General features: G+C 41.3%; 1 protein-coding gene across 5 annotated transcripts in view; it reads right to left on the reverse strand.

Annotated features, from left to right (window-relative positions):
- The window catches only part of SLC22A15 (solute carrier family 22 member 15), a 98,409-nt gene that overhangs the window by 13,615 nt on the left and 62,735 nt on the right, over positions 1 to 22,059 (reverse strand). For all 5 annotated transcript variants that reach the window (XR_011487636.1, XM_070467246.1, XM_020891969.2 and 2 more), the window contains exons 6-8: positions 19,980 to 20,195; positions 13,847 to 13,987; positions 6,757 to 6,842 (exon numbers count right to left, since the gene is read on the reverse strand). Coding sequence is in view for 4 of the 5 variants with exons in the window: in XM_070467246.1 (XP_070323347.1) it covers positions 6,757 to 6,842; positions 13,847 to 13,987; positions 19,980 to 20,195 (443 nt within the window). In the remaining variant the exon portion in view is untranslated. The remainder of the gene's footprint in view (positions 1 to 6,756; positions 6,843 to 13,846; positions 13,988 to 19,979; positions 20,196 to 22,059) is intronic.

Here is a 22,059-nt window from a genome sequence, read left to right on the forward strand (position 1 = left end):
ACTACCAATTAGATATCTTTACTGGATAAAGTGGCTATTCAGCTTATCTTTGTTTCTGTATAATTTGGTAGTTTGCATCTTTCAAGGAATTTATCCATTTTGCCTAAGTTGAACTTATTGGCATAAAATGTTTATAATATCTCCTTATAAAAGCCTACAATTTCAATAGTGATGTTCCTCTTTCATTCCTGATATTGGTAATTTGTGTCCTCTTTCTTTTTCCTTTATTAGTTTCAGTTCAGTTCAGTCACTCAGTCATGTCCAACTCTTTGCGACCCCATGAACCACAGCACGCCAAGCCTCCCTGTCCATCACCAACTCCTGGAGTCCACCCAAACCCATGTCCATAAAGTCGGTGATGCCATCCAAGCATCTCATCCTCCATCATTCCCTTCTCCTCCTGCCCTCAATCTTTCCCAGCATCAGGGTCTTTTCCAATGAGTCAGCTCTTCGCATCAGGTGGCCAAAGTATTGGAGTTTCAACTTCAACATCAGTCCTTCCAATGAACACCCAGGACTGATCTCCTTTAGGATGGACTGATTGGATCTCCTTGCAGTCCAAGGGACTCTCAAGAGTCTTCTCCAACACCATAGTTCAAAAGCATCAATTCTTCGGCACTCAGCCCTTTTTATAGTCCAACTCTCACATCCATACATGACCGCTGGAAAAACCGTAGCCTTGACTAGATGGACCTTTGCTGGCAAAGTAATGTCTCTGCTTTTTCATATGCTGTCTAGGTTGGTCATAACTTTCCTTCCAAGGAGTAAGCGTCTTTTAATTTCATGGCTGCAATCACCATCTGCAGTGATTTTGGAGCCCAGAAAAATAAAGTCAGCCACTGTTTCCTCATCTATCTGCCATGAAGTGATGGGACCGGATGCCATGATCTTAGTTTTCTGAATGTTGAGTTTTAAGCCAACTTTTTCACTCTCCTCTTTCACTTTCATCAAGAGGCTCTTTAGTTCTTCTTCACTTTCTGCCATAAGGGTGGTGTCATCTGCATATCTGAGGTTATTGATATTTCTCCCGGCAGTCTTGATTTCAGCTTGTGCTTCATCCAGCCCAGCGTTTCTCATGATGTACTCTGCATATAAGTTAAGTAAGCAGGGTGACAATATACAGCCTTGAGATACTCCTTTTCCTATTTGGAACCAGTCTGTTGTTCCATGTTCAGTTCTAACTGTTTCTTCCTGACCTGCACACAGGTTTCTCAAGAAGAAGGTCAGGTGGTCTGGTATTCCCATCTCTTTCAGAATTTTCCACAGTTTATTGTGATCCATGCAGTCAAAGGCTTTGGCATAGTCAATAAAGCAGAAATAGATGTTTAGCTAAAGGTTTATTGATTTTATTTATCTCAAAAAACAAGCTTTTGGTTTCATTGGTTTTTCTCTATTATTCTCCTGTTAATATTTTATTGATTTTTACTTTTATATTTATTACTTCTTTTCTTTTGCTTTCTTTGTGTTTAATTTTTCACTCTTTTTTTTTTTTAACTTGCCTGCTATTTTCTTAAGGGAGATGCTTAGACAACTGATTTGAAAACTTGATTTTGAAAAAAAAAATTTATTATTTTTGGCTGTACTGGGTCTTCACTGCAGCATGTGCGCTTTCCCCACTTGCCGATGAGCCGGGATAACTCTTGCTTGGAGCATGGACCGTAGGCATGAGTTGTGGCACACGGGCTTAGTACCCCCGCGGTATGTGGGATCCTCTTGAACCAGGGATTGATCCCATGACTTCTGCATTGGCAGGCAGAATCTTAACCACTGGACCATGAGGGAAGTCCCCTCTGATACATTTTTTAACTACACTAATTTCCCTCCAAACACTGCTTTACTGCACCCCACAAACTCGATACATTGTACTTTGATTGTTTATTTTAAAATATTTTCTAATTTCCTTTGTGATTTCTTCTTTGACTCATGTTTTTTTTTTTGAAGAATAGTTTTTAAAATCCAGGGATTTGAGGATTTCCTGATATTTTTCTACTACTGACTTCTAGTTTAATTCCGCTTTGGTCAAAGAACTCATTTTTGTAAGAGTTCAATCCTTTTAAATTTATTGAAGCTTGTTTCATGGCCTAGAACATAGTCTCTCTTGGTACTTGTTCTGGGTGCACTTCAGACAGAACGCATATTCTGCCATTTTAGGGATGTGTGTTTGACAAATGTCTATTAGTTCAATGTTGGCTGTTTAAGTCTCCATATCCTAATTCTTTTCTGTCTACTTTTTCTATCAGTCATTGAGTCATTACAAATATCCAACTGTAATGTTGGATTTGTCTCTTCTCCTCCCAATTCTGTCCATTTTGCTTCCTGAACTTTGATTCTGTTATCAGATGCACACACAATCAGGACTGTAACATCTTTCTGATGAACTGACCACTTTTTCACTAAGCATTTATAGTTCTCATCAAATCTGGAAAGTAGTTGACCATAATTTTTGCAAGTATCTTTTCTTCTTTTTTTCTAACTTTCTCCTTCTTAGGTTCCAATTGCATACATGTTGGGTTTGGTGTTGTCCTATAACTTTTATTTTATTCTGGAGTGTGTTTTGCTATGTCTTCCTCACTGATTTTTTAAAAAATTTAATTAGTTTATTTTTGGCTGCACTGGGTCTTATTGCTATACTTGGGCTCTCTCTAGTTGTGGAGAGCAGGCCTCTCATCGTGGTGGCTTCTCTAGCTGCAGAGCACGGGCTCTAGGTGTGCGGGCTTCAGCAGTTGCAGCTCGCGGGCTCAGTGGCTGTGATATGTGGGCTTAGTTGTTCTGCAGCGTGTGGGAACTTCCCAGACCAGGGATCGAACCTGTGTCCCCCGCACTGGCAGACTCCTGACTGCTGGGCCACCAGCGAAGTCCCCTCATCATTCATCTTTTTTCTGTTTTTCATCTCAGTCACTGCTTTTATTTTCATATAATGTATGTTTCATCTCTAGATGTAACATGTCTTCTATTTCTCTGCCCATTATGATCATGCTTTCTTCTGTCTTTGTAAACACATGGCATACACTTATAATGGCTGTTTAAAGGTTCCTGCCTCCTCATTCTATTATCTGTGCCATTTCTGGTTCTGTTTCTATTGACATTTCCCCTGGTTGTGGGAGATGCTTTCCTGCTTATTTGCACACCTGGCAAACATGGACTAATGCCATAGGTTATGAATGTTACACTGTGAAGTGCTAGATTATGTCATATTCCTTTACATGCTGATGCTCTTCTTAGAATGCAGTTAAGTGACTTGGAATCACCTTATCCTCTGAGTGTTTTAAGCACTTTTAGAGCAGGCTCTGCTACAGCAGAATAGCCTATAATGTTGGGCTACTTTGACCCAGGAAGTCTCTACCCAATGCTCCACATTTGGCTAAAGAGAACACAAACCAGGCATGGCCCTCTGTTCCAAGACTTGTTCTACTTGTCCGTTCTGTTCCAGCCTCAGGTGCTTCCTCAAATGTATCCCAGACCAGAAAGCAGCCAAGGGCTCAGAGATCTTCTGCAGATCTCTGGGGTTCTCCCTAAATAGATCTTACTCCTCTCCAGGATTCTGCCCAGAAAACTCCAGCTATATTGGCCTTGCCAAGCTTTACTACCCATCTTCTCAATTTGGCTCCTGCTTGTTAGGCAGATTCTTCACTGTCTGAACCACCAGGGAAGCCCTTAATCAAGGATGGAGATCAGGTAAAATGTATGATGACCAATCTGTGGGAGAAATTAGTAACTGCTTGGTAACACTATCCCCAGAGGAGAACATCCACTTAGAGGCCAACCAGTGTGCAAATAGGTACTGAACAGACACTTCTGTCTAATGATTATCAACCACGGGCTAAGGAATGCCAAGCAATCTATTTTCTAGCTTACTGGCTGTCTCTTGTACAGGCATACCTATGTCTGTGCCTCAGACACTGAGCACCACGATCATACGCAGATGCTAAAAAAAGAGCTGGGAGGTAGAGGGCCACCTAAGTTGGCAGAAAGCAAAGAGTGAATGTATGCCTGATAAGGAAAAGTGAGGGCAAATGAGCATAAAAGCAGTAAGAAAGTGAGCGGTCACCAAGCTCACGCACAAGATGTTAACACAAGTCTTTGAACAGCCAGGTCTCTTTCTTCATATACATTTACTGGAACTTTCATAACAGGAAGCCTAAACCTCGACCCTTTGAAAAAAACTGAGCCTTAAAAGAAAGCCATCAGAATATTTTAAAGAGTAAATATGAAAGGTTCAAAGAAAGTTTAAAGAACAAATATTTTTAGCTCAAAGTAGAGAAGACTCAGGAATAGCTTAGATGACTCCCTGCAAAGACAGAAAGGATTATGCAAAAAAGGGGTGACCATATGTTCACTATCTCTAGTGATGAATAAAATGAAAGGAAATGGGCTCAGTTGTAGTGGAAGAGGCTCATTCTAACACAGTAATGGCTATTAAAAATAGAGGCAATTTGCTAAGGAACATTACGGAATGTCTTTCTCTGGAAATCTTCAAAAATAGACAACATCCACTTTTCTAAGTATGTCAGAGGAACCCTATTCCCGGGGCACATCTGTGGGTGTGTGAGACTCTGCTGTGCTATGTTGGTTACTCAGCGTCCACCAAGGCCACGGTCCATGAGGGGCTCAGCTGCTCTCAGGACAGACAGGAAGTGAGCAGACAGTGATGACCAGTCTAACCCGGAGACCACAAACCTGCATTCCCTTTGGTTCTGTGTAGAAACGGCTGTGCGTAGAGTCCCACCGTATGGGTTACCTGAGATTCAGATATGTGGGAGCGAGGAAAGACATGAAGTGGCCAGGCTTGCCAAAGGTGTGACAGTTTACAGATGCATTTAGAGTAACAAGGAAAAGTTTCTCTCTATAAGAGATGATTACAGGTAGAAAACATCTGAATTTCCAGGTTGTCTACGAGAAACAGAATCTGTTGAACTGCAATGATTTGAAGCCCATCAGTGTCTCATTCCAGACAAGCAGAACTGGGCACTTAGTTCTCCAAGCTCAAGGCAGGGCAACGGTAGAGAAGTTTCTCCTTCTGCTAGCAGTAGCACAGGTGACAACTTTCTTAGAGGTGAGAAGTAGGCAAACTTACTGAATTCCATGAAAATCACTATAGGGCTGTTCTAAATACTGAGTAAAATCCTAGCTAGAACCAACAGTGCTCTGGTTTTAAGGCACAGAACCTCAGGCAACAGCCAACAGCAGAGCAGGTGCACCGGAGGCTACAGAACTAGGACTTCAGTGACCCTTGGAGAGACGCCATCACCAAAGTCGCACTTAATACATGATATGCTCCGACGGGAAATGAATACTTCAGCTGCATTTCGAGCAGTTATCAAAACTTTTGTGTTAGGGTGAGCCTGGATGGGAGGAGAGTTTGGGGAGAATCGAGACATGTATATGTATGGCTGAGTCCCTTTGCCGTCCACCTGAAACTATCACAACTGTGTTAAGTTAGTTATACTTCAACATAAAATAAAAAGGTTTTAAAAAAATAAAATAAAATTACTTTCAAGCAACAACCACACAAAAAACTTTAGGTTAGAGAGTTCCCTGGCAGTCCAGTGGTTAGGACTCAGAGCTTTCACTGTTGGTGCTTGTATACTAAGTGGCTTTGGTCATGTCCGACTCTTTGCAACCGTATGGGCTGGAGCCCTCCAGGCTCTTCTGTCCACAGGATTCTCCAGGAGATACTGGAGTGGGATGCCATGCCCTTCCTCAGGGGATCTTCCTGACCCAGGGATCGAACTCGTGTCTCCTATGACTCTTGCACTTCAGCAGATTCTTTACCGCTGAACCAGGGGGAAAGCCCAACCTGCTGGGCCTGAGTTCATTTCCTGGTTGGGGAACTAAGACCCTATAAGCGGCCCAGCTTAGCACCCCCTTAAAAACATTTATGTTAAACCATTTCACAATGATTCTCACCTAAAGAACAAGCTCCATGATGGAGCCCTAACAAAATCCAAAAGCCTCTAAGAACAGGGTTTTCATTGTACCCTATGCCCCAGAAGCAGAGAGTTCATTCTGACCCATTTCTTATCCTCGAAAATCACTGCTAAAACCACAGTTTTTGATGCAATAGAGGGCACGCCTCAGGTGTGCTACTGCAGAAAAGAAGTTGAGAAACAGCATTATCAATAGAATTTCTACAGAAGAGTAGAAATCATGTTAGAAATGAGTGCCAAAGGGACTTTTCTTTAAAGCTGTGTTTACATGACAACGCGACAAATATAAAAATAGTGACATTTCCTAAGGATGTTTTATTCACACTTTACAAAAGACTGAGAGAAGGTCAATCATCACCAATATTATTCTGCTCTTGCTATTATCAGGGTGCCTTGGAAGTACTGATGGAGACGCTGAGGGGTGCCAAAACCACCGTGGAGGACCAGTGCCTCTCATCTCCAGTCTTGTGATTGGCTGGACTGAGGAGGGTAATCTGCAGCCTTGGACAGAGTTTCCTTCTGTGCAGAACTAAATGGCCCTCATCATCATCAAATAAACAACTCTAACAACACCAGTACTGCAGTCCAGACACCCCAGATGGTAGCTTAATCGCCTGAAAGAATTAATAGTGCACCTCTAAGCACATTATTCACCCAGAGAATAGTTTAGGCAATGGAAAGAATCTGGCCCATTATACCCCACACAATTGCTAAATAATATGCAATCACAGAAATGAAGCATGGCATATGGTAATCTCTCCACTATATTGAGATTCATTGTAATAAAAGTGCTGTTGAAAACCCTCATGTAGAAATTGGAAAGGCATACCTTTCTTTTCTGGAAGAAACATGACAATAAGACAAGCCAGTCCTCCGAGGCATAGAAATGCTGCCAATGTCCGCTTCCGACCAAACCTAAATAAAACAAAGAACTTCATGTTTCTCTTGAGAAACTTACACATTCATTTCCACCATCCCCCTAACCTTCTTTTTTAAATGTCCCCACTTTTATTACATGTTCATCTTTTCTTAAGGAGTGGGTAGTAAGTGTGACTGACCAAGACATGACTTAAGTAACCATCACAAAGCAAAGGAAAACCAGCAGGATTAAATGATGTGTGCGGGACAAGAACAAAGAATCATCCCATCTACTTTTGTGAGTGCTCACTATGTTCTAGGCACTATTGGAAAAGCTTTCTGTCTTTATCATCTTACTTAATGCTAATAATCAACCTTTAAGACATGTGCTTAAAGGTTCTCCATCTTCTAGAGAAGAAAACTGAAACACGGAGAATTTTATTTCACTTATTCATTTTCTGGTTATTTGCATCTTAAGCAGTTAAATTTTTATATACCTTTTTCCTCTCTTAAAAAGACAAACAGAAGGAAATTTCTTGTTAGTGTATCAGAATTAAGTGAAATTCATTGCACACTTTCTCGGGGGAAATAATTTTCAAATAAGAGCTCTAGACTTGAAAGAAAGATATGAACATTCATAAGCCTTCCTTTACTAGGCAATGTGCTAGGTCTTCTGTGAGGAGCTTCAATGTTATTTGGTACTTTTATGATAATTTTTCCAGGAGACTTTCATAATCCCTGGTTAAGGATAAATACATCGAGGAACGTTAACTTCTCAAAGTCATTAAATTAACACGTGGCTAGGACAGGTCTGCCTGAACCCCGATGTGGTGCTCCTTCCCTCTGCTTCAGGTTTAATCCTGACTCCAGTGGTGGTGGCTGCGGGACAGGGGAGGATGCCAGTCTCCCGGTTACTGTGCTTAATTTAACGGTCAGTATCCAATGTCTCTCAAATGACAGGCATCATTCAAGGCAGGCATTAGGGATTCAAAGACATACAGGACACACCATGGGCTATGTCCTTGTGACACTTTACATGGTCGTCAGAGTGGGGCACAGGAAGCTAACAACAGGAAGAACACCTGAGGGGTGTCTGGCCCCCTGAGGATGTTGGGACAGATGTCTGAATACGTTGCCTGACTCAGCCCTTGGACCATGATTTGAGTACAGTCATGAAGAGAGGGGTCAGCAGAGGCACCTGGGACCAATCCCCAGAGAAAAGCCCATCAACTGAATGGAATCTAAAACTGCCCTTTAAACTAAGCTGACCAAGGATGACAGCATCCAGTGCATGCTAAAGGAATGCTGTTTTTTTTTAATAAAAATGATGACTTCTAGAAAATGAGAAATGGTATAAGCCAACTGATTCCGAGCTCACAATTTCCAACTGACCTGGTCAGGGGTTCAGCAATAGAAGGAATCTGAGAAAGCCAAGGAATGAGTGCTCTATTAAAAAATATTTCAAAACTGTGCTCACTGACTATGATTGGTAAAAGAGGATCTATTCTTCCCATCAACAAAGTCCGGTGGGACTTAAAAGGAAAGAAAAGTCTTTCTTGTTCCTCCAGTTCTTTGTCTTGTGTGAGAGTTTCTAAATGACCATGACAGGGTTATGAAATTCTGATTGGGTCGTGGAGTTCTATATAGGTCGAGCTGATATTCCCATGTGTTGGGATGAACAAATTACACACAGCCTGCTTAAAAACAGTCAGGTGGTAATGTCTTTTAATATTGGATTAAAAATCTAAGAAGACCTAGATAGACATTTCTCCAAAGAAGATGTGCGGATGGCTAATCAGCATAGGAAAAGATGCTCAACATTGCTAATTATTAGAGAAGTGCAAATAAAAACAAGATATCACCTCCCACCAACCAGAATGTTCATAATTTAAACTCAACAAACAATAAATGCTGGAGAGGATGTGAAAAAAAGGGAACCCTCCACACTACTGGTGAGAATGTAAATTGGTATAAGCCGCTATGGAGAACAGTATAGAGGTTCCTTAAAAAGGTAAAAATAGATACCATATGATTCAGCAATCCTGGGCATATATCCGGAGAAAAACAGAAAAGATACCCTGCGCTCCAATGTTCACAGAAGCACCATTTACAATAGGTAAGACATGGAAGGAACCTAAATGTCCATCAACAGATGAATGGATAAAGATGTGGTACATAAATACAGTGGAATGCTACTCAGGCATAAAAAAGAACGAAATAATGCCATTTGTAGCAACATGGATGAACCTAGACATTATCATACTAAGCGAAGTAAAGTCGCTTAGAGGAAGACAAATATGATATCACTTATATGTGTAATCTAAAATATGATCCAAAGAACTTATTTATAAAACGTGAACCTAGATATTGTCATACTAAGTGAAGCCAGTTACTTAGAGAAAGACAAATATCATGATATTACTTATATGTGGAATTTAAAATATGACACAAATGAATTTATCCACAAAACACAGACATAGAACAAACTTATGGTTATCAAAGAGGAAGGGTGGGGAGAGATAAATTAGAGGAGTTTGAGATTGGCAGACACAAACTACTATATATAAAATAGATCAACAACAAGGTCCTACTGAGACAGTAACAGGCACGAAGGCTGCTGCTGCTGCTGCTAAGTTGCTTCAGTCGTGTCCGACTCTGTGCGACCCCATAGACCGCAGCCCACCAGACTCCCCTGTCCCTGGGATTCTCCAGGCAAGAACACTGGAGTGGGTTCCCATTACCTTCTCCAATGCATGAAAGTGAGAAGCGAAAGTGAAGTCGCTCAGTTGTGTCGGACTCTTAGCGACCCCATGGACTGCAGCCCACCAGGCTCCTCCGTCCACGGGATTTTCCAGGCAAGAGGACTGGAGTGGGGTGCCATTGCCTTCTCTGGGCACCAAGGCTAGGGGTCTCCAAATGGAGGAAATAGGCTGCAAGTGTCAGACACGTTTTATCTCTCTCTTAAGTGTCAGGAGGAAACAAACTGCAAGTCTCAGATTTTTTCCCTTCTCTATACAAAATTAAAAGGAGGTTTCTCTTAAAACTCTGTGTTGCCGTGATGACACCTGGTTCCAACTGAACTTAACATTTCTCAAACCTTGAGCTAACCTCTGCGTTTTTCTTATGTAAATGTTTTTCTTAAGCTATGTTAATGAACTATGTATTTACCCTAGACTCTGTCTTTCTTCAAGTTAGTTCTACTTGAGACTCAGAACGGATAAAGGCTCAACAAACCAGTATGTCTTACTCATACAATTATTCTCCTAATCTATGTTAATGAAACCATATATTTGCTTGGAAACCTGCCTTTCTTCAAGATTCATATCAATCACTTTATGGCATGGGATGATTCACCTTGGTGTAGTCAATAAAGCAGAAGTAGATGTTTTTCTGGAACTCTCTTGCTTTTTCAATGATCCAGCGGATGTTGGCAATTTGATCTCTGGTTCCTCTACCTTTTCTAAATCCAGCTTGAAGTTCATGGTTCACATACTGTTGAAGCCTGGCTTGGAGAATTTTAAGCATTACTTTGCTAGCGTGTGAGATGAGTGCAATTGTGCAGTAGTTTAAACATTCTTTGGCATTGCCGTTTTTTGGAATTGTGATGAAACTGACCTTTCCCAGTCCTGTGGCCACTGCTAAGTTTTCCAAATTTGCTGGCGTATTGAGTGCAGCATTTTCACAGCATCATCTTTTAGGATTTGAAAGAGCTCAACTGGAATTCCATCACCTCCACTAGCTTGTTCATAGTGATGCTTCCTAAGGCCCACTTGACTTCACATTCCAGGATGTCTGGCTCTAGGTGAGTGATCACACCATCGTGGTTATCTGGGTCATGAAGATCTTTTTTGTATAGTTCTTCTGTGTATTGTCGCCACCTCTTCTTAATATCTTTTGCTTCTGTTAGCTTCATACCATTTCTGTCCTTTATTGTGCCCATCTTTGCATGAAATGTTCCCTTGGTATCTCTAATTTTCTTGAAGAGATCTCGAATCTTTCCCATTCTATTGTTTTCCTCTATTTCTTTGCACTGATCACTAAGGAAAGCTTTCTTATCTTTCCTTGCTATTCTCTGGAATTCTAGGTTCAAATGGGTATATCTTTCCTCTCCTCTTTTGCCTTTAGCTTCTCTTCTTTTCTCAGCTATTTGTAAGGCCTCCTCAGACAACCATTTTGCCTTTTTGCATTTCTTTTTCTTGATCACTGCCTCCTCTACAATGTCACGAACCTCCGTCCACAGTTCTTCAGGCACTTTAACAGATCTAATTCCTTGACTCTACTTTTCACTTCCACTGTATAATCGTAAGAGCTTTGATTTAGATCATACCTGAATGGTCTAGTGGTTTTCCCTACTTTCTTCAATTTCAGTCTGAATTTGGCAATAAGGAGTTCATGATCTGAGCCACAGTCAGCACCCGGTCTTGTTTTTGCTGACTGTATAGAGCATCTCCATCTTTGGCTGCAAAGAATATACTCAATCTGATTTTGGTACTGACCATCTGATGTCCATGTGTAGAGTCTTCTCTTGTGTTGTTGGAAGAGGGTGTTGCTATGACCAGTGCGTTCTCTTGGCAAAACTCTGTTAGCCTTTGACCTGCTTTGTTTTGTACTCCAAGGCCAAATTTGCCTGTTACTCCACGTGTTTCTTGACTTCCTACTTTTGCATTCCAGTCCCCTATAATGAAAAGGACATCTTTTGGGGGTGTTAGTTCTAAAAGGTCTTGTAGGTCTTCGTAGAACTGTTCAACTTCAGCTTCTTCAGCATTACTGGTTGGGGCATAGACCTGGATTACTGTGATGTTGAATGGTTTACCTTGGAAACGAACTAGAGGTCATTCTGTCATTTTTGAGACTGCATCCAACTACTGCATTTTGAACTCTTTTGTTGACTATGATGGCTACGCCATTTCTTCCAAGGGATTCTTGCTCACAGTAGTAGATATAATGGTCATCTGAGTTAAATTCCCCCATTCCAGTCCATTTTAGTTCACCAATTCCTAAAATGTCAATGTCAACTCTTGCCACCTCCTGTTTGATCACTTCCAATTTGCCTTGATTCATGGACCTAACATTCCAGGTTCCTAGGCAATATTGCTATTTACAGCATCAGACTTTACTTCCATCACCAGTCACATCCACAGCTGGGTGCTGTTGTTGCTTTGGCTTGGTCTCTTCATTCTTTCTGGAGTTATTTCTGCACAATCTCCAGGAGCGTATTGGACACCTACCGACCTGAGGAGTTCATCTTTCAGTGTTTCAGAAAAACATCTACTTCTGCTTTATTAACTATGACAAAGCCTTTGACTATGTGGATCACAACAAACTGGAAAATTCTTAAAGATATGGGAACACCAGACCACCTGACCTGCCTCCTGAGAAATCTGTATGCAGGTCGAGAAGCAACAATTAGAACTGGACATGGAACAGACTGGTTCCAAACCAGAAAAGGAGTACGTCAATGCTGTATATTGTCACCCTGCTTATTTAACTTATATGCAGAATACATCAGGCGAAATGCCAGGCTAGATGAAGCATAAGCTGGAATCAAGATTGCCGGGAGAAATATCAATAATCTCAGATATGCAGATGGCCCCACCCTTATGGTAGAAAGCAAAGAAGAACTTAAGAGCCTCTTGATGAAACTGAAAGATGTCAGTGAAAATGCTGGCTTAAAATTCAACATTTAGAAAACTAAGAGCATGGCATCTGGTCCCATCACTTCATGGCAAATAGATGGGGAAACAATGGAAACAGTCACAGACTTTATTTTTCTGGGCTCCAAAATCACTGCAGATGGTGACTGCAGCCATGAAATTAAAAGACACTTGTTCCTTGGAAGAAAAGTTATGACCAAGCTAGGCAGCATACTAAAAAGCAGAGACATTACTTTGCCAACGAAGGTCCATGTAGTCAAAGCTATGGTTTTTCCAGTAGTCATGTATGGATGTGAAAGTTGGACTATAAAGAAAGCTGAGTGCCAAAGAATTGATGCTTTTGAACTGTGGTGTTGGAGAAGACTCTAGAGAGTCTCTTGGACTGCAAGGAGATCAAACCAATCAATCCTAAAGGAAATCAGTCTTGAATATTCATTGGAAGGACTGACGCTGAAGCTGAAACTCCAATACTTTGACCACCTGATGCAAAGAACTGACTCACTAGAAAAGACCCTAACATTGGGCAAGATTGAAGGCAGGAGGAGAAGGGGACAAGAGAGGATGAGATGGTTGGATGGCATCACTGACTCAATGGACATGAATGTGAGTAAGCTCTGGGAGTTGGTGATGAACAGGGAAGCCTGGCGTGCTGCAGTCCATGGGGTCGCAAAGAGTCGGACACGACTGAGGGACTGAACTGAACTGACTCACTTTGTGCCAGTGTTATTTCAAAATGCATGTTGTGGGTGAGGGACCTGGTGCCACTCTGAGTTTTGAGACATTTCCTTTCTCTAATTAGCTGCCTGCTGATCGGTATATAACACACTACACTGCTAAAGGCTAGCAGGTGGGGCACTCTTTCTGCCCCCTTCTGATGTCTATGTCAGAAGCTTTGTCTTATCTCTTTTATACTTTAATAAAACTTTATCACACAAAAGCTGAGTGATCAAGCCTCGTCACTGGCCCCATATTGAATTTCTCTCCTCCAGAGGCCAAGAATCCTGGTGTCTTTCATGGCTCAGCAACAACCTTTCACTACTGTATAGCACATGGAACTATATTCGATATCTTGTAATAAGCTATAAGGGAAAAAGTTATGAAAAAGAATATATATATATATATATGTATAACTGAGTTGCTTTGATATACACCAAAAACTAACACAACACTGTAAATCAACTATACTTCAATTAAAAAAAGAATCTACACAATAACTCATAAACTTGAAACCCAAGGAATAACACACTAAAAAATGAATTCTCACTGTGTTTGGTCTGAAAAGAATTCTAATCACCATGGAACACTTAGCAGATACTGCGTTTGGACAAAGGCAGTAATATTTAGGTATTCATGCATGTTAGCATATGCGTCCTCCACACGGTACATTTCATATCCACCCATACTCACCATCTTTGGTTAATCAAGTAGATGCAGACAGGGTAAGATGGGATCTCTATGAGGCCAGACAGGGCTAAGTTGGCATAAATGTTTCCACCTAGATCACCTGCACTCAGGGTGAGGCCATAATACACCAGGCTGCACACAAACCTGCAATTGGGGGTGAAAGACAAGACAGACAACGGAAAAGTCCATAAGAATTTGCCAGAAAAGTTAAAACACTGGTTCATATAATGCCCTCTGTCTCAAAGAGTAAGTTTGACTACCTCATTAGGCTTCCTACCCTAATTAATTTCTATATTAGGACAAAATAAAAAAATAAAGGGGCCTTGGAAATGATGTGCTGCTGCTGCTCTGCTAAGTCGCTTCAGTCGTGTCCGACTCTGTGCGACCCTATGGGCAGCAGCCCTCCAGGCTCCTCTGTCCACAGGATTCTCCAGGCAAGAATACTGGAGTGGGTTGCCATTTCCTCCTCCCGGAAATGATGTGAGCTACGTCTAGATGCTCTATAAAGCAAACGAGTGGCCAGGTCCTGACAGAGGAGATGTCGTTAGTGCCCTCATTACACACTTCGGCATTTATTAGAAGACAAAGACTCTATTTTAAATTTATTTAATTCAACTATTTATAAACACTTGCCCTAAGCACTCATTGTGATATTACGAAAATTACTCTAGAAAAGAAACCCTAGGGAGCAAGCCAACAGGGGATGGTGTTGAGAATACATGCTAATAAGTGCCTGAGTTGCCAGTGGGTGGCCCGCAGGCCAGAGTGACAGGGACTCTAATACCAGGCCAGAGTCTCAACCCCTCGTGGCTTTCAGCAGGTGCATATGCTGCAGACAGCCAGAACAGGGAAGAGAAAATGAGGACATGGCAGAGGCAGGCTCCTCTAGGACTATCGAAGCCCAGCACTCATTTCTGTGCAGCATTGCCGAAACATCGAGGCAGCACCCCTTGCGTGGCAGATATTGTGCCGGGCATGGAGCCTATGTCTTACAGCCCTGAAGCTACACAGGAGAAAGGGCCATCTTGAAACTCCAAACTGGGGAGTAATAGGAACTTCTTCCAGAGCGAAGGGAATACAGCACTCTCTGCTTATCCACAGGGGCTATGTTCCAAGACTCCCAGTGGATGCCTGAAACCATCCATAGTATCAAACCCTTTATATACTATTTTTTGCCCTAGACATCCACCCCTATGATAAGGTTTAATTTCTAAATTAGGCCCAGTAAGAGAACATCTGAATTGCTGGCATCACTACTCTTATGCTTTGGGGTTATAATTAAGTAAAATAAGGGTGATGTGAACACAAGCATTGGGATACCAATAGTCGATCTGATAAGTAAGACAGTGACTAAGTGACTAACAAGCAGGATATGCTGGACAAAGAGATGATTCATGTCTTAGGTGGGATGGAGTAGGAGGGTACGAGATTTCATCATACTACTTAGAATGTCATGCAATTTAAACTTACTTTCTGGAATTTTTCATTTAATATTTTCATACTGCAGTTGACCTCAGGTAATTGAAACCACAGAAAACAAAACCTTTTGTGTCTAGGAAACTGCATTATTAAAAATAAAATGAACTAGAACAGAACATAAATAAACCCTGAAACTAGGCTTTGTTAAACATGAATGCATTTTGTAAACCAAAAATTTCTGTACAACAGTAAAACACTTGGGTTTTGGAAATTCATTAGTTTTTATGTTTATACAGTTCATTTTGACAAGTGTTAATTATGAGGAAACTCCCACTTGCATACCTTTTCCTTAGAAAAAGTCCAATAAGCTACAGCTATGAAGAGATCAACAGGAAAGGGAAAGCTTTATTTCCATCTCTGCCAAAAAAGTAAGGGGGGCCAAGTGCCCCCCTTATTAAGAACGGGCCACAGGAACCAAGGAGAGGGCAGGCGAGGGAAGAGAGGTCCCTGGAGGTGGCCTGCTTAGTGACCCATCCCTCTCTGGCAAATGAGCTCCGGCAGCAGCTACTTCCCATTACTTCATCCTAGGTGGAGCTGTCATTCATAAACTATGGATGATGAGCAGAGTCACAGCTGGGACATCACGGGTAAGGATGCAAGGCAACAGTCTGTTTCCCTGCCCACTAGTACTTTGCTGTGAGCAGCAAGCTATGCAAACTAAAATATTTTCCTAATTTTTTTTTCTGCACCCCACACAGCCTGTGGAATCTCAGTTCCTCAATCAGGGATTGAACCTGTGCCTCCTGTATCAGAAGGACAGGGTTTTAACCACTGGACTGCCAGGGGAATCCCCTTCCTAAAATATTTTTAAAATCCTTTCCATCTGCAGTAGAGACCCTCTTACTTAATGCTATTCCTAATGTATTTATTGTATGTGTCGGTATGTATCTATTCTGCATTTAAAATAGAAATCCTAGTGAAGTATTCCAGACACAGAAATACACATGCATATTTAATTCAGGCTATGAAGGTAGTGAGAAGGGCACAAACAAACAAAGCCAGTTCAAGACACTAGAGGAGCTTAGTTACCAGCTGGTGGTAAGACAAAATGCGGAGAACAGACAAGGCAGGCCTCTGGTCCAGAGATGGGTACTCTGCCTACAAATTTCCTTGATGGAAGAGTTGGTCATTTGGATGCATAATTACAGCTATTAAAATCATTTCAAACCTCTTTATGGGACACAAACAAAAATTTTAAATGCTTGCATAATATTTAACAGTATACTTAGGGCACCAAGGAATTATTTTAAAAGGCACTACTGTGGGAAATAACCAAAGGAACAGATGTTAAACACAGAGGTATAATTTCATTCCCCAGTTAAGGCTTTCTTCAAATGACAGATGCACAGAAAAGATTTTAGAATTTTATAGCGTCTTCAAAAAGAATGGCACTATGTGGAATGACATTGTCTCTGTTATCATGTATTTTAACATTCTGAGCCCTGGGGCAAGAAGTTTATTTGAGAAGAGCTCCCCTGGCTGTGTAAAGCATAAGATGAAACAGGAATATTCTCCCCAACTCTGGGTCTAGTTTGTCTTTTTTTTTTAATCCCCTGAAGTCCAGAACCCCAAAGTTAATATTCTGGGAAAAAACCTTAAAAACTGTAAGTAAGTAACTCCTAAGAAAGTAGATGCTTCCTTCAAGACAGACGGTTTGACTGACTATCTACATGACATGCAAATGCAATTTTATGGAGCCTTAAGTACCTGAACATACTTTTTAAGTATTTCCTTTACAACTGATAGAAGCTCAAATTAGTAGCTCCCATGGAAGGACATAGAAATTGGCATACTGAGTGAAGTGAGTCAGACAGAGAAAGATAAATATCATGTGATGTTGCCTATGTGTGGAATCAAAAAAAGGGTACAAATAAACTTATCTACAAAACAGAGAGTTACAGATGTATAAAAGAAACACGGTTATCACGCGTAAGGGGGTGAGACAAACTGAGAGACTGGGATTGGCAGATACACGCTGTGTGTGTGTGTGTGTGTGTGTGTGTGTGTGTGTGTGTGTGTGAGACTGGGATTGGCAGATACACGCTCTGTGTGTGTGTAGGTGTGTGTGTGATTGGCAGATACACGCTGTGTGTGTGTGTGTGTGATTGGCAGATACACGCTGTGTGTGTGTGTGTGTGTGTGTGTGTGTGTGATTGGCAGATACACGCTGTGTGTGTGTGTGTGTGTGTGTGTGTGTGTGTGTGTGATTGGCAGATACACGCTGTGTGTGTGTGTGTGTGTGTGTGTGTGATTGGCAGATACATGCTGTGTGTGTGTGTGTGTGTGTGTGATTGGCAGATACACGGTGTGTGTGTGTGTGTGTGTGTGTGATTGACAGATACACGGTGTGTGTGTGTGTGTGTGTGTGTGTGTAGGTGGGGGGGGGGGTGCAGTGTGTGCTCAAACTCATTTGCTAACGTCTGACTCTCTGTGACCCTGTGTACTGTAGCCCGCCAGGTTCCTCTGTCAACAGGATTTTCCAGGCAAGAACACTGGAGTGGACTGCCATGGGATCGCCTTCAGGGGATCTTCCCAACCCCGGGATCGAACTGATGTCTCCTGCACTGGCAGGCAGGTTCTATACCACTGCCACCACCTGGGAAGCACCCATGTGTGCCCTACTCCATATAAAATAGATAACTAACAGTCCTTCTCTGTGCTACTGTATAGCACAGGGAACTTTGCTCAAAACTCTACAAAGGCCTGTATGGGAAAAGAATCTAAAAAAAAAAGGATATATGTATACGCATGGCTGATTCACTGTGCTGCACACCTGAGGCTAACACGACAGTGCAGACCAAGTGTATACCAATAAAAATGTAAAAGTAATTAATCAATTGATCATTTAAAAAACAGGTTCCCTTACTCCCTTAATCCCCATGCCTCCAAGCTTGTGTCCTTCATTCAACATTTCTTACGTATCCATGATATTCCAGCAGCAAGCTGGCTCAGTGAGCTGGTGTGACCTGGCCCATAACCATAGAGGTGGTAGCCAGGGTTTGATTGGGTGGGAAAAGAGAATCATGCTATAGAAAACTATCTTTGCAGCTTCTTATTCTCAATCTACTATTCTTTTTAGCTTAATATATATATGATTAACTTCATATAAAATGACTCACCTCTACTTCCCATGTGAAAAATACAAGTTTCTATGTAGCTTTTTTGTTGTTGTTTATTTATTTACTTATTTTCATATCTTTTTTTTTCATTTATTTTTATTAGTTGGAGGCTAATTACTTTACAATATTGTAATGGTTTTTGCCATACATTGACATGAATCAGCCATGGATTTACATGTGTTCCCCATCCTGAACGCCCCTCCCACCTCCCTCCCCATCTATGTAGCCTTCTTGCCAAATACATGCAAACTACAGCACAATCATCCTTTAGGGCAGTAGATATGATGTTGGTGTCCAATCCTAGACCAAATTACACTTATGGCACTTTAATGGAATGAACAATATTAAAACACATGGGTACTCTACAAATTCTACATATGGATTATCCATTTCTCCCTTTCCCACAGTTTTAGTCTTTCAATGGAACCATTCTGAACCATTCAGTGCAATCTACATTAACGCTAAACCCATTTTGAGGGCAGGTCAGACTCAGCCAAACCAGAAAATCAGGTTTGGAAAGTGATAACCCACTCACTCACTGACTGGCACCTGGGCTTTGAGGCTTTTTTGAGGCTGCCATGTGGCACCAGGATACCCCGAGGATCTCATTCATAGGAGGGACGACAGTCAGCTCACTCGCTGAGTCAGTGAGTGGGAATGTTCAATTAGAATGTGCTACCTGACTGTGGCCAAAACCAAGGGGAGGTGCTTCAGAGTCCTCCTGAGAAACTCTTGTCCCTGGTGTGCCTGCTGCTTTCCTTCTTTTTTGGAGGAGGGCTGGGGGACTTAGGTCTGTCTAGTCAAGGCTATGGTTTTTCCAGTGGTCATGTATGGATGTGAGAGTTGGACTATAAAGAAAGCTGAGTGCAGAAGAATTGATGCTTTTGAACTGTGGTGTTGGAGAAGACTCTTGAGAGTCCCTTGGACTGCAAGGAGATCCAACCAGTCAATCCTAAAGGAGATCAGTCTTGGGTGTTCACTGGAAGGACTGATGCTGAAGCTGAAACTCTAATACTTTGGCCACCTGATGCGAAGAGCTGACTCACTGGAAAAGACCCTGATGCTGGGAAAGATTGAAGACAGGAGGAGAAGGGAACCACAGAGGATGGGATGGTTGGATGGCATCACCGACTCAATGGACATGAGTTTGGGTAAACTCCGGGAGTTGGTGATGGACAGGGAGGCCTGGCGTGCTGTGGTTCACGGGGTCGCAAAGAGTCGGACATGACTGAGCGACTGAACTGGACTGAACTGGGGGATTTAAAATTTACATCAGATACTTCATAAGCAAAGATGTGTTTCTGACATCTATAAGTTCAGTAAACCTCCTGGCAGGCACCATTATTTCCTCCTTGAAAGGGAGGATGCTGAGAAAGCTCAGGTGAGTACAATGCCTAAGGGAGGCAGGGGTGGGTTGTTTTTTTGAAAAACAATCTCATGCTGAACGGAAGAGTGAAATTTTCTGTAACCCTGAAGAAAGAAGAGATTATCAATAACCTGGGCTGCAGATCAATAGGAGAGCCCTTAGAGAGAATTACCAGATGAACATCAGGGTCAGAGTGTGCCCCAAGAGGACCCGGTAACGGAACAGGTCCAGGAAGCTGCCAGTCTCCTTGCAGCTCCTGTTGGCCGGGTGTGTTAGTGAGAAGGTGCACTTGAGCTGGCGGTTCCTCTTGGCGATGAGGTACAGAGCGGCTTCAGCCTCACGCAGTCGACCCTGGGAGTATAACCAACGAGGTGATTCAGGAATGAATCTGAAAGAGACGTCATCAAAGGCTGTATATTCGTACAGGTACATATGCACCAGAAGGAGACAGATCCCCCACGCAGTACATGGTCCCCAAACCACAACTGGATTCCATGTTAGGTTTAAAGCTTGATTCTCCCAATGACACGTGGAAGAGAGAGAGGGCTACACAGGGCAGTTGTCAACAGCTGCCAACATTAATAATGGCCTCTTTTATGAATGGAAACCAAAAACATGCTTCCAAAGCTGCAGCCAAAAAAGCAGACTATGCATTTACTTTTTTTACTTATTTTTAATTGAAGATAATTGCTTTACAGTATTGTGTTGGTTACTACCAAACATCAACATGATGCATTTACTTTTCAGCAAATTTTAATATATAAATAGCAATTTATAATTTACAAATTATATAAGTAATATATAAATAGCAATACAATACTGAGTAATTCATCATAAAACATGCATCAGAGATGAGGCTCCAAATCATGGTCAAGTATTGTTAGAATAATACTAATAAACATAATACGGAGTTTTTAAAGTTCTGAAAAAGCCTCTCAAAGATTAAAATCTCTATTATACATCAGAAAAGAATTTTTAAAGTGTTTTTAACATAGTGATGCTATTTAAAAGGTAGAGATTATTTTAAGACTACATATAAAAATGAAAAAGAAGTGATCACATTTTAGCAGCTTTAGAGCTTTTAAAGCTTTAATATTCTCCAGTCAGCTGACACATGCACTTTAACATGTCCTGAGGCTATTTCCTGATCTCCCAAGTCCTTCAAGAATCAAAGCTTACTTTCTGGTTAACTTTCATTTCCAAAAAACAATAGTTATTTCTTACTGTAACTATAAAGTATCGAACATTTCTATTGCCACAGCTCTCTCTCATCAGTTTCAAGACAGGTATTATGCATCTTTTCTCCTCTTCACAGCTCTGCATATTTTTAGGGGACCTTTCAAAAACCAAATGGGGGCCGGAACATGGACACCTTGTTTATAAAACACAGCATCAAACCTTTTGATCTGATTTGATATTATTTCACTAAAACGAAACTTGTATGCATTTCCTTTTCTTTGATTTACTTGTTTTTAATTGAAGGATATTTAAAGTGCCTTTTAGAACTCTCCATGCCTCCAGTAAGGAGAGTGAAGGGCAACAAACCCTACACAATTTATAACTTCATGGAGAGCCAGTTCCTCAATAACCATTTGAGCACGTCCATTTTGCATGAGCAATGTAACAGGCGCTGAGAGGAAAGAGAACGGAAACAAAAAAAGGCAGGCATTTTCCCAGGAGTTCTGCTCTGGGGGAGAGACTATTCAGGCACAACATTCGGTTAACAACAAAAGCAGGAAAAAATGCCTCTATAACCTCCTGAAAAAATTCCTTTATCCACTTTTTCACTGCTATCTGATTACTGTTACTAATACACAAGTAAATAATCAAGTAAAATGCCATTTTGTTGGAAGTTAGGCCAGTCGATGATTATCATCAGATCAACCAGTCCTATCCACAGGGCCATATATGAGGTACAATGTAAAACTACCTGTTCAAGCCTAAATACAAATAAAAAGAACATAAGACTGGGGTGGGGGTGGTGAATATGGAGAGTATACGTGGGATAGAAATATGACTGAAATAACAGAAGATCTATTATAGTAAAAATTAAAACTGAGGAGGACTAAAGGAGTAGAAAAGGACCAACAAGGAAATAGTCAACATATTAGCAGTCACTATTATTATACCTTTGACTAATTTATTTCCCTCCTTCCTATTAAGGTTCTCTATGTTTTCAGAATTGTTTACAAGCAATAAAGTCACTTTTTAAACTTTATAAATCATGTTTAAAGATGGCATCTGAGAGATAC

The sequence above is a fragment of the Odocoileus virginianus genome, chromosome 5, assembly GCF_023699985.2.
Source record: "Odocoileus virginianus isolate 20LAN1187 ecotype Illinois chromosome 5, Ovbor_1.2, whole genome shotgun sequence".
Lineage (NCBI taxonomy): Eukaryota > Metazoa > Chordata > Mammalia > Artiodactyla > Cervidae > Odocoileus > Odocoileus virginianus.